The sequence below is a fragment of the Aotus nancymaae genome, unplaced genomic scaffold (assembly GCF_030222135.1).
Source record: "Aotus nancymaae isolate 86718 unplaced genomic scaffold, 86718_ANA_hifiasm-v0.15.2.pri h1tg000016l, whole genome shotgun sequence".
Classification (NCBI taxonomy): Eukaryota; Metazoa; Chordata; class Mammalia; order Primates; family Aotidae; genus Aotus; species Aotus nancymaae.
The window spans coordinates 39612618-39632546 of record NW_026988428.1 but is presented as its reverse complement, the minus strand read 5'-3'; the positions used below and the strand labels follow the sequence as shown (position 1 = coordinate 39632546).

Below are 19929 nucleotides of genomic sequence, written 5' to 3'. Positions count from 1 at the left end.
TAACTTTCACCAAGCCTATAGGTAGGTGCTATGTCCCTCCCACCCTCCTACCCCCCCCCGCCACCGCCACCTGCCGGCGGAGTCTTGCTCTGTCACCCAGGCTGGAGTGCAGTGACACGATCTCGGCTCGGCTCGGCTCACTGCAATCTCTGCCTCCCAGGTTCAAGCAATTATCCGGCTCTAGCCTCCCGAATAGCTGGGATTTCAGGCGCCTGCCACCACACTCGGCTAAATTTGTAGTAGAGATGGGGTTTCACCATGTTGTCCAGGGTGGTCTCGAACTCCTGACCTCGTGATCTGCCCGCGTCAGCCTCCCAAAGTGCTGGGTTTGCAGGCGTGAGCCACCGCGCCCGGCCGGTAGGTACTATTATTATCCTCACTTTAAAGATCGAAGAATTGGCCGGGCGCGGTGGCTCATGCCTGTAATCCCAGCACTTTGGGAGGCCGAGGCGGGTGGATCACGAGGTCAAGAGATCGAGACCATCCTGGTCAACATGGTGAAACCCCGTCTCTACTAAAAATACAAAAAATTAGCTGGGCACGGTGGCGCGTGCCTGTAATCCCAGCTACTCAGGAGGCTGAGGCAGGAGAATTGCCTGAACCCAGGAGGCGGAGGTTGCGGTGAGCCGAGATTGCGCCATTGCACTCCAGCCTCGGTAACAAGAGCGAAACTCCGTCTCAAAAAAAAAAAAAAAAGGATCGAAGAATTTAGCCAGGCATAGTGGTGGGCTTCTGTAATCCCAGCTCCTCAGGAGGCTGAGTCAGGAGAATCACTTGAACTCGGGAGGCGGAGGTTGCGGTGAGCCGAGATCATCGCGCCACTGCACCTCAGCCTGAGCAACAAGAGCAAAACTCCGTAAAAAAACAAAAACAACCAACCAACCCAGAAACAAAAACAAAATTAAAAAAATAAAGATTGAAGAACTGAGGTGCAGTAGGTATTCTGGCTCCATTATACTATGCTGTATGTCACCTAACAAATGGATGGAGGAATAGCCTGGACTAATGACTTAAACGTTTTTCACCCAGATCCGTAGCACGAATACATTTTACATTGGTGCCCAGTACAACACACAAGCACAATTACATGCACATACAAAACTGAAACACAAGCTTCATGAAACAATGTCATAAGGTACACTGGTATGTTCTTTTCTCTATTTTATTTGTGTTTTTTTCTGTTCTGTATTTTATTTTAATAAATGCTGATCATAAACCACGAAAGTTATTTCATCACTCATTAGTGATTCTGACCCCTAATTGAAAGATTCTTATGTATAAGTTTCATTTACCTCTGGAAAGCCATCAGAAAGACTTAAGCCTTAGGCTAGGTGCTGTGGCTCACACCTGTAATCCAGCGCTTTGGGAAGCCAAGGGGGCCAGATCAGCTGAGGTCAAGAGTTTGAGACCAGCCTGGTCAACATGGTGAAAACCCATCTCTACTAAAAATACAAAAATTAGTCGGGACTGGTAGTGCACACCAATCCCAGCTACTTGGGAGACTGAGGTAGGAGTATCGCTTGCACCCAGTAGGCAGAGGTTGCAGTGAGCCAAGATTGGGCTACTGTGCTATAGCCTGGATGACAGAGTGAGACTCTGTCTCAAAAAAAAAAAAAAAGCTTAACCCTTGAGCAAAAGAAAGCTTAATCCTTGAGCAGGAATGGCTATCAACCACCCACTGTCTTCAAAGTTGAAGACACTAGGGTGGCAAGAGGGCCTCTTAGCATTCACACCCAAGATAGCACAGATGGAAACCATTGTTCATTCATGACTCACTCTAGAGTCTGAGCACACAAGATTCACCTTTCCTCCAGCAACCCATCATGGTTTCTTTTAACCTTTAACCCACTTTTTGGAGCTAAAATCTGTTTTCTTACTTTTTTTTCTTCTTCTTCTTTTTTTTGAGACAGAGTCTCTCTCTGTTGCCTAGGCTGGAGTGTAGTGGTGCAATCTTGGCTCACTGCAACCTTCATCTCCTGGGTTCAAGCAGTTCTTGTGCCTCAGCCTCCTGAGTGGCTGGGATTACAGGCATGAGCCACCATGCCCAGCTAATTTTTGTTTGTTTGTTTGTTTTTGAGACAGAGTCTCGCTCTGTCGCCAGGTGCCAGACTGGATTGCAGTGGCCCGATCTTGGCTCACTGCAACCTCCGCCTCCCGGATTCAAGCAGTTCTCCTGCCTCAGCCTCCCGAGTAGCTGGGACTACAGGTGCGTGCCACCACACTCAGCTAATTTTTGTATTTCTTAGAGACTGGGTTTCACCATGTTGACCAGGATGGTCTCAATCTCTTGACCTCGTGATCTGCCTGCCTTGGCCTCCCAAAGTGCTGGAATTACAGGCGTGAGCCACTGTGCCTGACCTAATTTTTGTATTTTTAGTAGAGATGGGGTTTCGCCATGTTGCCCAGGCTGGTCTCTAACTCCTGAGCTCAGGATATCTGCCTGCCTCGGCCTCCCAGAGTGCTAGCATTACGGGTGTGAACCACTGCACCTGGCCTTTTTTTTTCTAAGATGGGTCTGGAGGCTGTAGTGGCACAATCACAATTCAATGCAGGCTTAACTTCCTGGCCTCAAGTGATCCTCCCGTCTCAACCTTCTGAGTAGCTGGGACTACGGTTATGTACCACCATGCCTAGCTAACTTTTAAAATTTCTTATAGAGATGGTGTTGCCCTGTGTTGCTGAGGCTGTTCTTGAACTCCTAGGCTCAAGTGATCCTCCCAAGTCAGTCTCCCAAGTAGCTGGGATGACAAGTGTGCTCCACCAGTCCGGCTTCCCTGTCTGTTTTGACTTTGAATTTGTCAGTTTCAATGGGACATGGAAAATGATAGACTCTAGATAGGAGTGTCTAATTTTCACTTCACTGTAGTCTCATGGAAAACAGAAGACAGACATTAGTGTATGGAATAGCAATGAGGTAGATGGAAGAGAAAAGAAAAAAGTTCAGAGTGAAGGAAATAAAGTAGTTAATATTCAAGACAAACAAATTGATGTTCTTACTTCTGATTTTTCTAGCTTAGACATTTCACTGGCTGCATTCCCTGGCATAAAGGGATAAGCATATGTTTTGGAGTCACACACCCCTGGGTTCAAATTCTGGTTCTGTCACTTACTGGCTGGTGAGCCTTGGACAAGGTATTTATTCTCTCTTGGGCTTTTATTTTTTCACCAGTAAAAAATGTTTTGTGCATAGTAGGTACTCAACACATGTTTGATTAATTTCTATTTTGGGCAGACAGGCAAGTCAGACTTTCTTTCCTATCCTGAAGGCACTCTTTCCTGGTAGGAAAATCTCCTCCATTTCCCATTCTAGGCTGAAAATTCTTCTGTCTTGGTTCACCTCCTAAACTGTTCAGTAGTTGATACAAGATGCTGCAAGGAGGACCCCTCCCTCTTCGTAGAAAAGCAAGACAAGGAAGTCTGCGAAAACAACCAGAGGTGTTAAATTACTCATGTTTATTTATAACAGACTTTCAGCCAGTACAGTACAAAACTTACAGTAGTATATCTCCGTTACACAAATATTTACTTACAATATATTACATATACAAAATGCTTTGCAATAAGTCTCAAAAGCCAGTTTAACTCCCCTTGAGGAGAAAAACTCTTTAAAAAAGTGGGGGAAGGGAAATCAGAAGAGAGGAGGAGGTGAAGGGGTATAGGACAAAAGAGACACCAAACATAGGCTACAAAGGAAACCCTAGGAGAGGGAGAAGAGAGGTGGTATTGCACTTGCTTCTGTGTTTATTTTTTCTTTTTGTTCTTCATAATTTCTGATTAAAAATATATATATATATATTATGTACACAAGGAAAGAAGCTGCCAGAAGTATTACAAAATCCTATCTGCAGCTTGGACACTGACACAAAAAAACAAAGGTCTGGAAAAGTGTCTATTTAGAAAGTTTTTTGTTTGTGGTATTGATTTTGAATAGCAATATAAAAGGAAACACCTCTTTTCTCCATGTAGGTTTCAGTGTGTGGTTTTTTTTTTTCTTTTTCTTTACTTTTTTTTTTTTTTATGCAAAAGGAGCTGGGAGAGAGCATGAGGATGTTTGAGGTTCCAGAGCTGGAAGGCTCTGAAAAGTAGGATTTTGTACCTAAGACCCTGGTTAAAGTGCAGTGATGGTCTGGAGAGAGACAGGATGCCCCCTCTCCCCTCCTTAGCACCTGGTCTTGCCCTTCCAGTCTCTGCTCTCATGGGCACAGAGTATAGCCTCAGAGCATAGTCCTTCATGTTCCGGGAGGTTACAGGTGCCACAGCTGACTGGGGAAGGGGATGGGGGAACCCTAAGGCTCTGATACCCCAGAAGGGATTAGTCCTTACGAAGTGTCACCAAATACACAGCAGACACAGAAGAGGTGGGAAGGGTAGATCTAACAGGAAGGGGCTCAATAACCAGAATAGTTCAGGAAAAGCCCAGATACTAATCTCAGCTCTGCTGACATTCTAAAAAGGAGCTAGCACCCCTGGGTGCTGTTGAGGATTCTTCCTTTCTCTAGAGACCACTCTCCTCTGAGCTAACCTCCCCATTCTCTGCCCTTGGCAGCATCTATTTATTGCTACATTGTCAAGGAGGAACAATCACCCCACAAAGCTTCTCCCTGCCAATCTGGTTCTCTTGGGGAAACCTCATAGTCGGGGAGAAAAAGGAGGACAAAGAGGAGAAAGTTTTTTAGGGTCTCCCTTCCCATAAGAAGGTAAGGTAGACTCCTCTCAGAGCCCTTAGGAGCCCCAATCCCAGGATCTGTTCCTTAGCCCACCCTTTACCATCCCCCCTAAAATATCCCTGATAGGGAGTGAGAAAAGTAGGAGGCAAAAGAGCCAATAGGAAAGGACATGTGGAAAGAAAGATGAAAGGGGAAGGAAGGAAAGAGAAAAGGAGAGAGAGAAGGACCAAGAGTTACAACTTGTGAGGTGTTGTGTTTGGTTTTTACTTTTTTTTTTCTTTAAACATAGAAAAACAGCCTTTGGTTTGAATCTCAAGGAAGCAGAGAGTGGGATGGCTGTGGCCTCGGGTAGAAAACTCTTGTAGGAAGAGACCTCCATTTGCAGTGGGGTTGTATCTCCTTCTGCCCCTTCTCACTAATCCTAGGTTACTCAGATAGCCAGGGGTCTCTGCAGTAGCCAGGAGGAGTACCCCCTCTACCCTGTGTCTGGGAGCTGAGTGCAGAAGGGGACAGTAAAGGATGACCCCAGTTCAGTTGTACCCATCCCATTCTTGCTGGAACAAGAGTGGAATGGGGTGAAGGGCACATGCCCATGCTCATCCTGGGATAATTTTTGGTTATACTGAAAATTAGAAGAGAGAAAAGAGATACCCGTTTCTCCCTGCCACTGATCCTAAGAACAGGGCCCAGGAGCCCGGGAATGAGAGGGTGAATCCTGCTGGGAGGGAGCAGCAGAAGGCAGCATGACTGAGGGGCTGAGACAACCCCTTGTCATCAGGCAGCAACCCACTAGTTTCTCATAGGATGGGGACCGAAGGGGCCCCTGAGAGCCTAGGAAGGTCACTAGTGAAGAAGTTTGAGGGGTGGAGGAGAAAGAGAAGAATTTTGACCCACCCCTTTCCCATGTCCTGGTTCCTAATTAGGCACCTGTGGCTCCCAATGTGTCAGAGACAGAGGGTTGCAGACCTAGCCTTGGCCCCTGAGAATATAAAATTGGGGCACTCCAAGGAGAGAAAAGCCACCACTGAATAGACCCATAGGTTGAAGGGACTAGAGCAGTGTGGAGGGGTTGTTCAAGGAGAGGGACCAGATCTATCACATCCTAGAGGGAGATCCTGAATGTAGGCTTTGAGGAACTCATATTACTAGAGGAACGTCAAGAGGACCCTCAGTCCCACAGTGCCTGGGGAGAATTTCTTCAGCCCCTCCTACTTCCAGATGAGGAAATAATTCTTCATTCATTCAAGAATAGTGCAAGCTGCCTAAAGTGAGAGGGCACAAGAGGTATGGAGTACCAGGTTGAAGAGTCCCAGAGAGGAGATATAATGCCACAGAGCTAAGGTAGGACCAGGGGAGGTATCAGCATCAAAACTGAAGGATTAGATAATGTAAAAGGTGAGGACTTAAAGCAAGAAGCTTGAAATCTCTTAGTACTAAGAGAAGCTTCCTAACCCTGGGGCTGCTGGAAGATCTAAGAGAAAAATTGGCCTAAAGTGGAAAGGAACTGTGGGCAGGAGGGTTGGGGAGTGGCAAGTGACTGATATAAGTTAAAAAAAAAAAAAAAAGGCAAAAAAAATCAACTAATTAATAAATAACTCTGTATGCTGGGATAAGAGAAGAGAAAAAGGAAAAACATAAGCAAAAGACCTGTTTCATCACAATGCTTAAATCGGTCAGGATAGAGGAGAATAGGTGGGGAGGAGTCAGGGTCAGGCGTGAGGTCAGGTAGCCAGTAGTGGGGGCTACAAAGGAAAACTCCTTGGGAAATGGTGGGAGCAGGGATAGATGCCTACAGGCAGGGTAGTGGAGTGGTAGACTGAGGGGAGAGGAAGAGGTTGCTAGCCCACTTTATGCTCCCCACGGACAATGTGGGAAGAGAATTCGTACCGGTCCTGGCTGTGATAACCACAGATGTTGCACTCAAAAGGGTCTCTGAAGCCATGGCAGCCCATGTGGATAGTGAACATGACGTGGTCCAGGAAGAGGATACGGCAGTGTTCACACTTGAAGGCCTTCACAGGCTCACCACTCTCGCCCACCACCCGAAGCACTTCCTTGGAGGGGCCTGGGGTGCCCCGCAATAACCCCTCCTGTGGCTTGGGGTCCTCTTTGGCGTAGGCAGGACTGTGCCGGCCCACCACAATGGTGGGAGGTGGCTGGGGTGGGGGACCCTGAGGGAGGGATACCACCCCCGCAACCCGATCTTCATGGTTGCTTTCTGTGTCTGTGGAGTCCTGGCAGCCATTGCTGGGGGATGCCCCAGGGTCGGTCAGGGGGCCTCGAGCCCGGTAGAGGAGGGGACCTCCATCAGCCAGGTCCTCAGGTCCCTCACCTGCTTCTCGGGATCCTGGAAGCTCCAGTCGACCAGGGAGGGGCTGCATCTGGGTGTAGACAGAGCTGATGACAGGCGTGAGTTCTGAGATACAATTGGTGGGTGGAAGGCGGAGGGGACGCAGATGCTCTGCTCCCACAAAGGCCAAGGAACCTCCAAAGCCAGGCTCCAGGCTGTGGTGTGCCACCAACTCCACATCCTTTTCATAGCCACCCGAGTTCACATCATAGGGGAGGTCTGAGAGGCTGAAGCGCATCTGCTTTTCGCCTGTGGAGAAGAGGAACTCAGCAGGGCTGGGTTTAGATAATTCCTACACTCTCCTCAGGATTACTTCTTTGTTTTCTTACCTGTGGGGCTGGATGTAACATTATTTACTACTTTACTTTCTCCAGGGTCTCTGTGGGACTGCTCCCTGACTCTAGGCTGTAATCTTAGAGAAGGACTCAATCCCAGCCCACTGATGTTTAATACTTCATTTTATTACTCTCCATAAAGCTCCAGGTCCTTAGAGAGCTAATGACTAGTGCTGGGGAGTGGGGGAACCACATACTCATTTCCTTTCTCTCACTCTCTAAGGGCCCACACAGACAGACTGAAGTTCTTGTTATTCTCAAAAACAGAGACAGCCTGATCCCTCAACCTCTGTCCCTTACAACCACCACAAGAGTCTTCAGTGCCAACCCCTCTCCACTCTCTTTGAGTACATCTTCCCTCTTTACTTCCCTCCGTACTGAGGATAGATTTGAGTATCAGAGGCCACCAGACTGCTTTGTTTCCCTAAACCAAATCTCCAGACCACACAGCTCAGACGTATTTGAGCTGTGGGTTTAAGCCGATATCTCTTTCCAACTAGATTCTTACCTACAAACTTCTGGGGTGTGGAACGCTTGCGTTTGGTGAGGCTGTTGGCCAGACGATCAATGAAAGTTGGCCGCTCAGAGGATGAGTGCAGCATGGAGTCTGGCACCATCTCCAGGTCACGTATCTCGTCACCTAGTGGGAAGGAGGTGGGGACAGGTAGTAGTAGTTGAGTAGGGGTAGCACTGGCCCAGCAACCTTTGCCTGGAGAAAACCAGCAGGTCAGTAGCCAAGGAAGGTCATATCAGATGCCTGGGAAACTGGGCTCTGTTTACTTTACCCTACCTAAAGCTCACCCCAGCAACATTTCAGATCATTTGGGGAAAATCATACACATCCGGCCCTTGTTTTTTTTTGAATGAAGTCTCGCTCTGTTGCCCATGCTGCAGTGCAGTGGCGCGATCTCAGCTCACCACAACCTCTGCCTCCTGGGTTCAAGCAATTCTCCTGCCTCAGTCTCCTGAGTAGCTGGGACTATAGGTGCATGCCACCATGCCTGGCTAATTTTTGTATTTTTAGTAGAGACAGGGTTTCACTATGTTGGCCAGGCTGGTCTTGAACTCCTGACCTCGTGATCTGCCTGCCTTGGCCTCCCAAAGTGCTGGGATTACAGGTATGAGCCACTGTGCCCGGCTTTGGCCCTTGGTTTTATACTGCTTGTGTTCTCTCTCTCTCCTATTAGACTAAAGATATAGACCCAAACTTCCTCTACCTCTCGATCTCCCTAAGGCACCCACCACAGACAAGGCTGTGCACCAACTAGGGTACCTGGAATAGGGTGCTTGGCAGATTTACTGGGTAACCATCCCCTGTTCCACAGACTTCATCCCTCGGTGGGGGAGATGTTAGAGTCACCCTTGTCCAGCACTCCCTCTCATCATCCCCTTTCATTCCCCAGTAGTACATCAACAGCCCTACCTGTTTGGCCAGCCAAAGCTTGGGCTTCAGTGCTGAGACTCTGTAGGTAGTTATGGCACCGCTCCTTGTGCTCCTCCAGGGTACTCTGCTGTTTGTAGCTCCGGCCACAGTAGTTACACTTGTAGGGCTTGCCCACCGTGGGAGAGGAGACTGTGGAGGAGAGAAGAAAGATGGCATCAGAGCTATTTCTTGTTGTGCCTTGGCTCTCCAGATTCAGCCAGTAGCAAGTATACACTGGCATGGGGAGGAAAGGATGTTGCTAAATTGAGTCATTCTGCTTGTTCATTCCCCAACTTGAGCTGCAACCATGGACAAATAACCATATTTGGTGATGAGGGAAAATGTACAGTTATGGGAACAAGGGAATCCCAGGGCATGTGGCTTCAGACTGGTGGTGGGCTTGTTCAGGATGGCCAAATTGCTGCTCAAAGGAAGTGAGGACCCAGGGACCTTGTAGGGGATCATCCCTAGCAGGCAGGCAGGCAGGCCCCATTGCAGGATCTCAGAATCTGGGGCCCAGACTGTGGTTTAACCTTTCCATTTGGCAGGCGGATGTAAGTGCTGTTTATCAGACAAGGGGACTTTTTGCTTACGAACTATCTGCTTTGGTTTGGGGGAAATTGGTGGGCTGGCATGACAGAAATGAGAGCCCTTAGATCTCCCCAATGTGGGGAGGGGGCAGTTTTCATTGACCTTTATTTGTATTTTGACCTCCAGCCCTAGCCTGGTTTACTGATTATTTTGCCTTTCTGTCTCTCTACACTGAGATACCAAGAGAGACCTAGAAAGCCCATCACTTGATAGAGTAATTCTGAAAAGAGAAAAAGAATAAAAGAACAGAGAAGAGTTAAAAAGAAGAGAACACCAAGTTTGTTTGTTTATGTGCTTGTAATAAAGAACAGGTCATAAAGATCTTATTTCTACTGAAGAAAAAAATTGGAAAACAGAGTGGTACTTCATTTAAAGATAACTTTTTTTTTTTTTTTGAGAAGGAGTCTCACTCTGTCACCCAGGCTGGAGTGCAGTGGCACGATCTTGGCTCAATGCAACCTCCACCTCCTGGGTTCAAGTGATTCTCCTGCCTCAGCCTCCTGAGTAGTTGGGATTACAGGTGCCTGCCACCATGCCTGGCTAATTTTTGTATTTTTAGTAGAGACAGCGTTTCACCATCTTGGCCAGGCTGGTCTTGAACTCCTGTCCTCGTGATCCTCCCGCCTCAGCCTCCTAAAGTGCTGGGATTACAGGTGTGAGCCACCACAGCCAGCCTAAAGATAACTCTTAAGAGATATTTGTGAGAGAAGAGAAAAAAGTGAAGAGAAACAAAATAGTGTATATTTTATGCAGGGAGACAGGAGAAGGTATCTCTAGGAAGCTGGTATTTACTAGTCACCCCTAATTCTGCCATGCCAAAGCTAGGCCTTGATTATATCAGTCTACTGCATTTTGCTCAGGCTCTGTAAACCCTTGTATTTTAGGGACAAGATGAACACCATGGTCCCTATCCACATAAAGACCCTTGGGGAAATGGTTTAACATCTGAAAGCGGAATGATCCTCCAGCCTCTCTTTTTTTTCAAATTTTAATTGACACATAATAATTATACAAGTTTATGAGGTACATATGATATTTTTATACATGTATATGATGTATAATCATCAAATTGGGGTAACTGCCATATCTGTCACCTCAAACATTTATCTTTTTTTCTTTTTTGAGATGGAGTCTCGCTCTGTCACCCAGGCTGGAGTGCAGTGGCGTGATCTCGGCTCACTGCAACCTCTGACTCCTGGGTTCAAGAGATTCTCCTGCCTCAGCCTCCTGAGTAGCTGGGACTACAGGCACCCGCCACAATGCCTCGCTAATTTTTTGTATTTTTAGTAGAGATGGGGTTTCACCATGTTAATCAAGCTGGTCTCAATCTCCTGACCTCATGATCCGCCCACACTGGCCTCCCAAAGTGCTGGGATTACAGGCGTGAGCCACCATGCCCAGCAAACATTTATCATTTCTTTGTGTTTGGAACATTCAAAATCATCTCTTCTAGCTATTTTGAAATATACAATAAATTATTGTTAACTACAGTCACTCTACTATGCTGTGTAACACTACTACTTATTCCTCCTATCTAACTGTAAGCTTGTACCCATTTACCAACCTCTCCCTATCCACCTACTCCCAACCCTTCTCACCCTCTGGTAACCACTGTTCTACTCTCTACTTCTTTTTTTTTCTCCAAGATGGGGTCTCACTCTGTCACTCAGGCTGGACTGCAGTGACATGATCACAGGTCCCTGCAATCTCCACCTCCCAGATTCAAGTGATCCTCCCCATCTCAGCCTCTCGAGTAGCTGGGACTACAGGTGTGTGCCACCACACCTGGCTAACTTTTTTTTTTTGTATAGAGACAAAGTCTCACTACATTGCCCTGGCTGGTCTCAAACTCCTGGGCCCAAGTGATCTACTGGCCTTGGCTTCCCAAAGTGCTGAGATTATAGGTGTGAGCCACCATGCCCAGCCTACTCCATACTTCTATGAGATCAACTTTTTTAGCTCCCACATGAGTAAGAACATATATCCAGTCTCTTTTTTCTTATAATATGGGTTACAACAGAAAGCACCTCACAGAGATTGAATGCAACAGTAGATCTGTGTCTGCTTCTGTTTTCTTCTTATTATTTTTTTTTTTGAGATGGAGTCCTGCTCTGTTGCCCAGGCTGAAGTGCAGTGGTTTGGTCTCAGCTCACTGCAACCTCCACCTCCTGGGTTCAAGCGATTCTCCTGCCTCAGCCTCCCAAGTAGCTGGGATTACATGCACCCGCCACCATGCCTGGCTAATTTTTTGTATTTTTAGTAGAGATGGGCTTTCACCATGTTGGCCAGGCTGGTCTTGAACTCCTGACCTCATGATCTGCCCACCTCAGCCTCCCAAAGTGCTGGGATTACAGGCATGAGCCACTGAACCTGGCTCTGCTTCTGTTGTTAAGAATCTACAGAACAACATCCAAAATCTACCCAGTTGACCTCACTGTGTAGTCGGTAGGAATTCTGGGAGCCAAGCTATCCTTTTTCCAAACCAGCAGGGGGAGTAGGCCCTTTTCTGAGGAAAAGGAGTACATATTTCTGGCACTGGACCTTGATGGGGTTCTGGCTAGGCTGCAGAATAGCTATGTGACCCCAAGTCATTATTCCCCACAACAGCTTCATTTTCCTTTCAACAAAATAGGGATAATCACATCTACCTTGGAACTGTTATGAGGATCACATGAAGACACACAAGTGAAATGCTCTGTAGATATAAAGCATGAATCAATGATGATCTTTTTCCCTGTTTCTCCACATACATAGAGATAAAGAGGTCCCAGTTACAAGGTGGGAGAACCTGGAACAAGGTAAGTGGATGGAGAAAGTAAAGGGTGGTGAAATTATTGCTCTGTCCCTTTAAATCCTGGCTCAGGAGAGTTTAAGAAAAGAGAAAAATAGCCAGTAAAGTTTCCAAGGACAGACCCTACTAATTCTTTCCCCATCTTCCTTTCTTCCTGCCTTTTCCCAATCTTGAGCTTCCTCCTTCCTGCCAGCTCAGCTCCTGGCCTCTTCCCAAGTCCAAGCCAAAAACCTAAAGCTTAGTAAAACGCCTAAAAAGTGCTATCTGTCCAGCTGATTCAGACAGATACTGATTCAAACAGTCTTGACTGGGCTAGAAAATCTTGTTAATCCAGTTTCCCAGCATTCTTCCAAACATTGATCTCTAGGCACCCTCTGGACTTTCTCTTGCATCTGGGAAGGTGACAACATCTTGGGATAGAGAACAGAAATAGGATACTCTTTTCTTATTTGGACGTCCTAGGCTCCCTTTTTTTCAGTTTGAGAGGCCCATGGATATTTCCAGGAGCCATCAGGAAGTAAAGAAGAGGACAGACTGGTTGCCTAAGACCTCTGGTGGTGTAGAGGAAAGGAGGGTAAAGATGATGACAGGTGTGAGGCCTGGAGCAGACGGGAATGAGAGTAGGGATCTCCCAGGGGCTTAGATGTTGGGGGTAATAGGGCATGGATTGCGACATCAACAATCTAAAACAAGTTAGAAAAGGCCAGTCGCAGCGGCTCATGCCTGTAATCCCAACACTTTGGGAGGCTGAGGTGGGCCAATCGCTTGAGATCAAGACTTCAAGACAAGCCTGGGCAGCATAGGGAGACCCTGTCTCTAAAAAAGAATACAAAAATTAGCTGGGTGTAGTGGTGTGTGTGGTCCCAGCTACTCAGGAAGCTGAGGTGGGAAGATGGGTTGAGCTCAGGAGATCAAGGTTGCAGTGAGCCAAGACTGCACCACTATACTCCAGCCTGGGCAACAGCGCAAGATCCTGTCTTGAAAAAGCAAACAAACAAAAGTCAGGGAAGGGTGACTGTTAACAGCCAAGAATATTGCCCATATGGCCAGGCGAGGTGGCTCACGCTTGTAATTCCAGCGCTTTGGGAGGCTGAGGTGGGTGGATTGCTTGAGGTCAGGAGTTCGAGACCAGCCTGGCCAACATGGTGAAACTCCGTCTCTTAAAAATAAATAATTAATTAAAAAAAAAAAAGAATATTGCCCATATTTCTTTTGTTCCAAGTCACAGACTATGGTAGATATAAAATACCCCATCAGGGTGTCTCCCAAATTCCCGATGGGGCTTTGCTGCCCAGAGGATGGTTGAGAGAGGCTGAGGGCCCTATCTGCTCTGTAAATGCTCTCCCCTCCTCAATGACAAACAGAGGAGGACAAACAATGACAAACAAACTCCCCAAATACAAGAGAAATCACTGAGCTCTACATACTGGGTGTGCTGGAGCCTCACTCCCTCCTCCCACTGGACAGTCACTGACCTGAGTGTGTGCGGAGGTGGCCAGTGAGTGCATCACGCCGGCGGCAGGCATAGTTGCAGAAGGGACATTTAAAGGGCTTCTCCCCAGAGTGCAGCTTGATGTGGCGTAGCAGGTTCCCCTTCTGGGTGAAGGAGGCACCACACTGGTTGCAGTGGAAGGGCCTTTCACCTGCAAGTGAAAGAACAATCCCAGAGGACTGCATGTGAGGAACTTTGAAGGCCCCACCCTCTACTCTACCTTGCCCAAAGAGAGGTGCTCTGAACACATTGCTGATGGGCAGAAGTGCCATGCACACAAATCCTGCTTTATTAAGATCCCTTGGGAATAGTCTTACCTTGGGGAAAGTGTGGATTAGAGGTGTGTGGCAGGGAGAGGGGCCTGGAACACGAGGCCAAAAGACTGTTACCAAAAACTGAGCCCCACAGGCTACACTATGCCCTAGAAGCCCAAAGCCTGAGGAAGCTGAGAAGAGGAGGCTTCTGTTTTCTGGGTTTTTTAATTTAATTTTTTTATTTTTTTGAGACGGAGTCTTGCTCTGTTGCCCAGGCTGGAATGCAGTGGCGCAATCTTGGCTCACCGCAACCTCTGCCTCCCCGGTTCAAGCGATTCTCCTGCCTCAGCCTCCTGAGTAGCTGGCTTTACAGGTGCACACCACCATGCCCGCTAATTTTTGTATTTTTAGTAGAGACAGTGTTTCATCATGTTGTTCAGGCTGGCCTTGAACTCCTGACCTCGTGATCTGCCAACCTCAGCCTCCCAAAGTGCTGGGATTGCAGGCGTGAGCCACTGTGCCTGGCCAATTTTTTTTTTTAATTATGAGATGGGAGGGCCCAAAGAATACCCAGGAGTCTTACCCCTGTAGGATCATTAACTAATTCTTGAGGCTACCACACCTTCCCCTCCCTCATATATTGAGAAACATATCAGCTTTTTTTTTTTCATAACAGCAGTTGAGAAAAGTGCTAGGAGACTACAGGTTTATTAAGGGGAATTCAAATTCCACACCCCACACCCAAGCCCACCTCATTTTGTCAGCTTAAAAATGTGCTGGGAGAGACCCTTCCCTTTCTGAGGCCACCCACCCCCTGCAGGGCCTCCTCCAGCCCCATCCCCGCTATTGTCGCAGCACTGCCCATGCCTTTCAACCCCACCCTGGGAGCTCCTCCCAGAGCCCCTCTGGCTTACTTACCAGTGTGGCTGCGTTTGTGCACCATGAGTACGTTGGGTCCAATGCAGACCATGCCGCAGACGTCACACTTGAGCTTGCCATTGGGCAGCCGGATGCCCCCAGGAGAGTGAGGCTCTGGCCCACTCCCATCACAGTAGCCCAAGGGCTCAGACAATGAGTCTTCCACAATCACACTGTCGTCCTTTTCCAGGAGCCGCTCATCTGGCCCCAGCAGTCTGCTCGACTCCTCATCGCTGTACATCTCCACCTTGATGGAGTTGGCTGAGGGGTGGGATGGTGTTTAGAAGAGAGAGAGAGGCATAGGGGGAAGCTGCTCCCAGGCCAGAATGGTACTTTTTTTTTTTTTTTTTTTTTTTGAGACGGAGTTTCGCTCTTGTTGCCCAGGCTAGAGTGCAATGGTGCAATCTTGGCTCATTGCAACCTCCAGCTCCTGGGTACAATAGATTCTCCTGCCTCAGCCTCCCAAGTAGCTGGGATTACAGGCATGCACCACCACGCCTGGCTAATTTTTGTAGTTTTAGTACAGACAGGGTTTCTCCATGTTGGTCAGGGTCGTCTCCAACTCCCAACCTCAGGTGATCCACCCGCCTCAGCCTCTCAAAGTGCTGGGATTACAGGCATGACCCACCATGACCAACCCAGAATGGCACTGGCACTCTTAAAATTTAAGAGAGTGTCTTTAGACCCTGAGACATTCAAGCCTTAAATGGAGCCGATACTCTAATATCCCTGCTGGTGATTTCAGAGTCCTTCTGGAACCTGAGACAAACTTTTCTCCCACCCACCAGGCAAATAGGTGTCAAGAGAAAAAAAATTGGGCTGGGTGCAGTGGTTCACGCCTATAATTCCAGCACTTTGGGAGGCCGAGGCGGGTGGATTTTTTTGAGGTCAGGAGTTTGAGACCAGCCTGGCCAACATGGTGAAACCCTATCTTTACTAAAAATACAAAAATTAGTTGGGCATGGTGGTGCATGCCTATAATCCCAGCTACTTCGGAGGCTGAGGCAGGAGAATCGCTTGAACCTGGGAGGCAGAGGTTGCAGTGACCTGAGATTGTGCCACTGCACTCCAGCCTGCGCAACAGAGCAAGACTCCATCTCAAGAAAAAAAAAAGAGAGAAACAAGTTGAGGGTACATAGGATGTCCTCTGTCACTGAGGAGAGGAGGGGACTAAGAGGAGTTTTTTTCTCTACTCTCTTGTCATTAAGAAAGATGTCTGGCTTTGGCCTTGGGCAGGAAGTCAGCAAGTTAACAGTGGCGGGAAAACAGACCTAGGAGTACTGAAGGGAGACAACAGGCCAAAGAGAGCCAAACTGGAAGACAGACATGCTTACAGTTCCCTCCCACCCCATTAGGCTGAACCCCTCTACACCCTCCACCTCCATAAAACTCTGAGGCAGGGCAGGAGGGATAAAGGAAGGAGGAAACAGTGAGGAGAAGGCTTTGGCTCTAGCTCCGACCTACATTCCTGGCTATTCCAACCATTTAGAGAATGTCACAGATCTAGGGCCAGCTGGGGAGGGGCAGTCATGGGGACCCTGTCTGGGTAGGCGAATGGGGTGTGAGGAGATGGGAAGGTCCTTCTACCCTCTATTTCCTATTTAACTCCACTTGATGACTATTTCTATCTACCTGCTTCTCTAATTCCGGATTTCTCTTTGAAACCTTTATCTCAATCCTACCCATATCTCTTTTAATTCTACCCTAGTCTGCCGGTGACTATTCACTCTCCTTTCAGAAGCCAGAAAAACCATAGACACTAGGCTCCTTATTGCTCTTAGAGACTGAGCAGGAGACTAGCTGGAGGAGACGATGGGGAAATGGTTGCCAGTAGAAGATAAATTTAAGGCCAAATGCAAATGGGGGTGCCTACTGCCAGGAGGTGGTAGGAGGTTATACTTACCACTGAGTGAGCGGCTGGGAGAAGAGTGCTGGCTGTTGGGGGTGCTCACCGAGGGCCCCACTGGGGCCCCAAGGAACTCCTTCTCCAGAGATGAGTCCCCGCTACCTTGGAGGAGAGAACAACAGGGCAGGTAAAGCTGAAGCTGGAGTTATCTACTGTCCATTGCTTAATCTTTAAAAACAAATTCAGTTAAATTTCACAAACATTTCCTTCATAGCCATGTACAAGGCAGTATTATATGCTGGGCACCATACCTTGCGCCCCCGCCAGTCTGGATGCCTGGTGCTGTGTTCCGTGAGCTCAGTGGCTGGGCCTTGCCTACCCTACCTTTATCTAGGCCTGAGGGGAAGAGCATCACTGCCTGACGTCCACAGGAAGCAGGGCTGGGGCTGGGCGCGCCAGGGCGGAGAGGAAAACGGGGGCTGCAGAAGGGATAGATGTTCAGGACAGACATTCTTCCCTACTGTTCCTCTCCGGGACCCCAGCCAGGTTCAGGATCTGCAGGAAAGGTAACTGGAATTGTCCCTGAATCTAATGATAATATTAGTAATGATAATAGCAGTTAATATTGCGTGCTGGTTTTATTCTATGCTCTTGAAATAATCTCATTTAATCTTCACAACAACTATATGAAGTAGGTGCTAATATTATCTTCATTTTTTTCAGATGAGGTAACTGAGGTACAAAAAAGGTTACGGGTTATGTTCCTTGTCTAAGGTTACATAGCTGCTAGTGTGGAACTGGGATCACAGACAATAAGTGTCCATGTCCTACGGAGCCAATTGGGGGTCACCATCTTAGTAGGGAAGAATTTGGCCCCTTAGACTTTCTAAATTCAGCAAAAATTTGACTGCTCTAGAAAGCCTCCTACTGATCTGATTCCAATCACATGTTTACTATTTTATATTCCTTGACAGTTAAGTGATCAATTTATTCTCAATATATGTGTTTTAATTTTTTGATAAATTGCTTTGTAAAAATGCTTTTCAAGGGTTTCATGACGTTTTTCAAAATCAGATAACACACCTAAAGAAAGATATGAATGTCTTTTTTAAAAAAATCCCTCCTCCCCACAATCTTCTGCACAAATATATAGGTGAAATAAAAATACATGTAGATAAACACACACACAGACACAGCACATATGTAGATACATATAAAGAGAACATACCTACTGGGATAAACATACTGGTAGCCTTCTACATTATCTGCTAACATGAACATGCATGGATGTGTGCACACAGGCCTAAATATGGAAGAGAGAGAGAGAGCAAGAGAGACAGCAAGAGAGCAGGAGAGAGAGAAAGCCTAAAATTCATCCCTAAAGTCCACCTATTAGTACTTTACCCAATTGCCCAGCTATGCACATACTTACTTTCACAAAATAAAGATTCCATTATAAAATGGTTGGAGTCTTGGGCCTGAGGCAAGAAATCCGGAACACACCCTCCTGAGGGATCCCTCTCCAGCTTTGGTCAGTGGGAAGAAAACAACCACTCAGGACTTTGGGACCATTTCCCATTCATATCCTCTCCTAAAGTCCCATTTCCCCCATTCTATCCCATCAAAGCTTGAGGAAATTTGTTCATTATCTATAGAAAAAGCCTTATGGCTTGAATCTGAGTTTTCCCAGCTGGGGCTCTTTAGGTGAACCATGGTTACCTAAAAATGTTGACCAAAATCAGAACCACACACATATCATGAAGTGAGCATTTCAGGATTGTGAGTTAAGACTTGTAGACTCAGAACCTGTTTTAAATATGTCCTTTCAACTAAGTGTAGAATTTACTAGGGTTACAAGGGCTGAAAAGGTTATCTTCTTATTCCCTTTCAAATGTTAGTGCTAACTTGCCCTAAATCACTTGATGTTACTAATCAGGGAAAAAAGGGCACTGGGCTTTGAGGCCTTGACCCTAAAAGGATGAGTGAGCTTGTTGGAAATCCATCACTGGTCCCAGCTTATTTGGCTGAGGCTACCTCTTGAGGCCAGGAATTTGCTATATGGAGGAAAATATATTTAAAAGTACACTTAGAAACACTGAGGGGAAAGCATCCTTTGTGGCTTTCCCAATTAAGGCCCAGAAACAGGAAGAGGAGCAGGAGTCATACCAGTAATTCAAGAGGCTCTTTGATGCTATTGCCCTCCCTAAGATTAAGGTAAGAGGAAAAACAGGCTCAAGTCTACTTTCATGGGGCTAATGTATAATAATGAATCTGTTTCAGGAGTCAGAAAGTCTTTCTTGGGCACCAAGGATTTTGAATTCTAGCTCAGGGGTAAAGGGTACTAGAGTAAGATTTAGAAAGTTTAGCAGTTCCTCTCTCAGCTCCAGAAAGCCCAGAGAGGGAATTTCAAAGTCTGGGACTCCCAAGAAATCCCAGACTGTCAAAGCCAAGAATTAAGGCTGCTCTTAGGTCTCTGAGAAATTTTCTTGCTCAAAGTCATCATAGATTGGCTGAACCCTGAGAGGGCAAAGCCAAATCATGAGGTTCACATCAGAGGAACTGGGAGGTACGTAAAGGCTGAAAAGCAGGAGGAGAGAAAGGAACTGGGAAACAGGCCACAAGCTAAAGGTGTTTCACATGTTAAAGGAGACTAGCCCTCCGCTCCTGCTGCCTTTCCTTGAGACCTTCAAATAGTGACTACCTCTAGGGAATAGCCATGAGCTTGGAGAACCTCCACACTGCCCTGCAAGGGACCTCATCATAACTACTTTCCCTTTCTTGACCATGGGCTCCAGGGTGGCAGGATCCTAGCCTGCCAGCAGGGAATAGTGGGTACAAGAGCAAAGAAAGACGCCCATCCTCAGCTCTTTTGTGGGGAGGAGGCTGAGGCCCCTCAGATCTCTGTTCCAGGCTGAAGCATCTGCTTGCCAAGGCTCCTCTTCCTTACCTTGATTTTCTCCACTACCCCTTCCAACCCAGGCCTGTCTCGGCATTTCACCCCAGGCAGCTCTACCTCTATCCCCAAGGCCTAATAAAGATGTCACCACAGGCTCCCACTGTCCAAGTCGCCGTCTTTGCTTAGCAACACCAAACACCCTTTCCCATCCTCCGCAAGTAAAAGGAGGAACGCCCCCTCCCCCGCTACACACACACACACACACACACACACACACACACACACACAGCCCCCATCCTCTCCATCTCCTCAGGCTTGGGAGTTGTTACTGAATTGGCTCCCTAGCCCCAGCACCCCCCTTCCTCC

General features: G+C 47.3%; 1 protein-coding gene across 9 annotated transcripts in view; it reads right to left on the bottom strand.

Moving 5' to 3' along the window:
* Positions 1-3434: 3434 nt before the first annotated feature.
* IKZF4 (IKAROS family zinc finger 4) overlaps positions 3435-19929 on the bottom strand; it is a 30729-nt gene continuing 14234 nt past the window's right edge. For 5 of the 9 annotated variants that reach the window (XM_064377208.1, XM_021666047.2, XM_021666042.2 and 2 more), the window contains 7 exons: positions 18100-18193; positions 16725-16829; positions 14822-15082; positions 13633-13800; positions 8776-8925; positions 7861-7992; positions 3435-7266 (listed from right to left, as the gene is read on the bottom strand). In XM_064377208.1, coding sequence (XP_064233278.1) covers positions 6506-7266; positions 7861-7992; positions 8776-8925; positions 13633-13800; positions 14822-15082; positions 16725-16829; positions 18100-18121 — 1599 coding nt within the window. In that variant the 5' untranslated portion in view covers positions 18122-18193 and the 3' untranslated portion in view covers positions 3435-6505. Of the gene's footprint in view, positions 7267-7860; positions 7993-8775; positions 8926-13632; positions 13801-14821; positions 15083-16724; positions 16830-18099; positions 19925-19929 lie in introns of those variants that run through there. The other 4 variants (XM_021666040.2, XM_021666041.2, XM_064377210.1 and 1 more) reach the window with 2 other exon arrangements.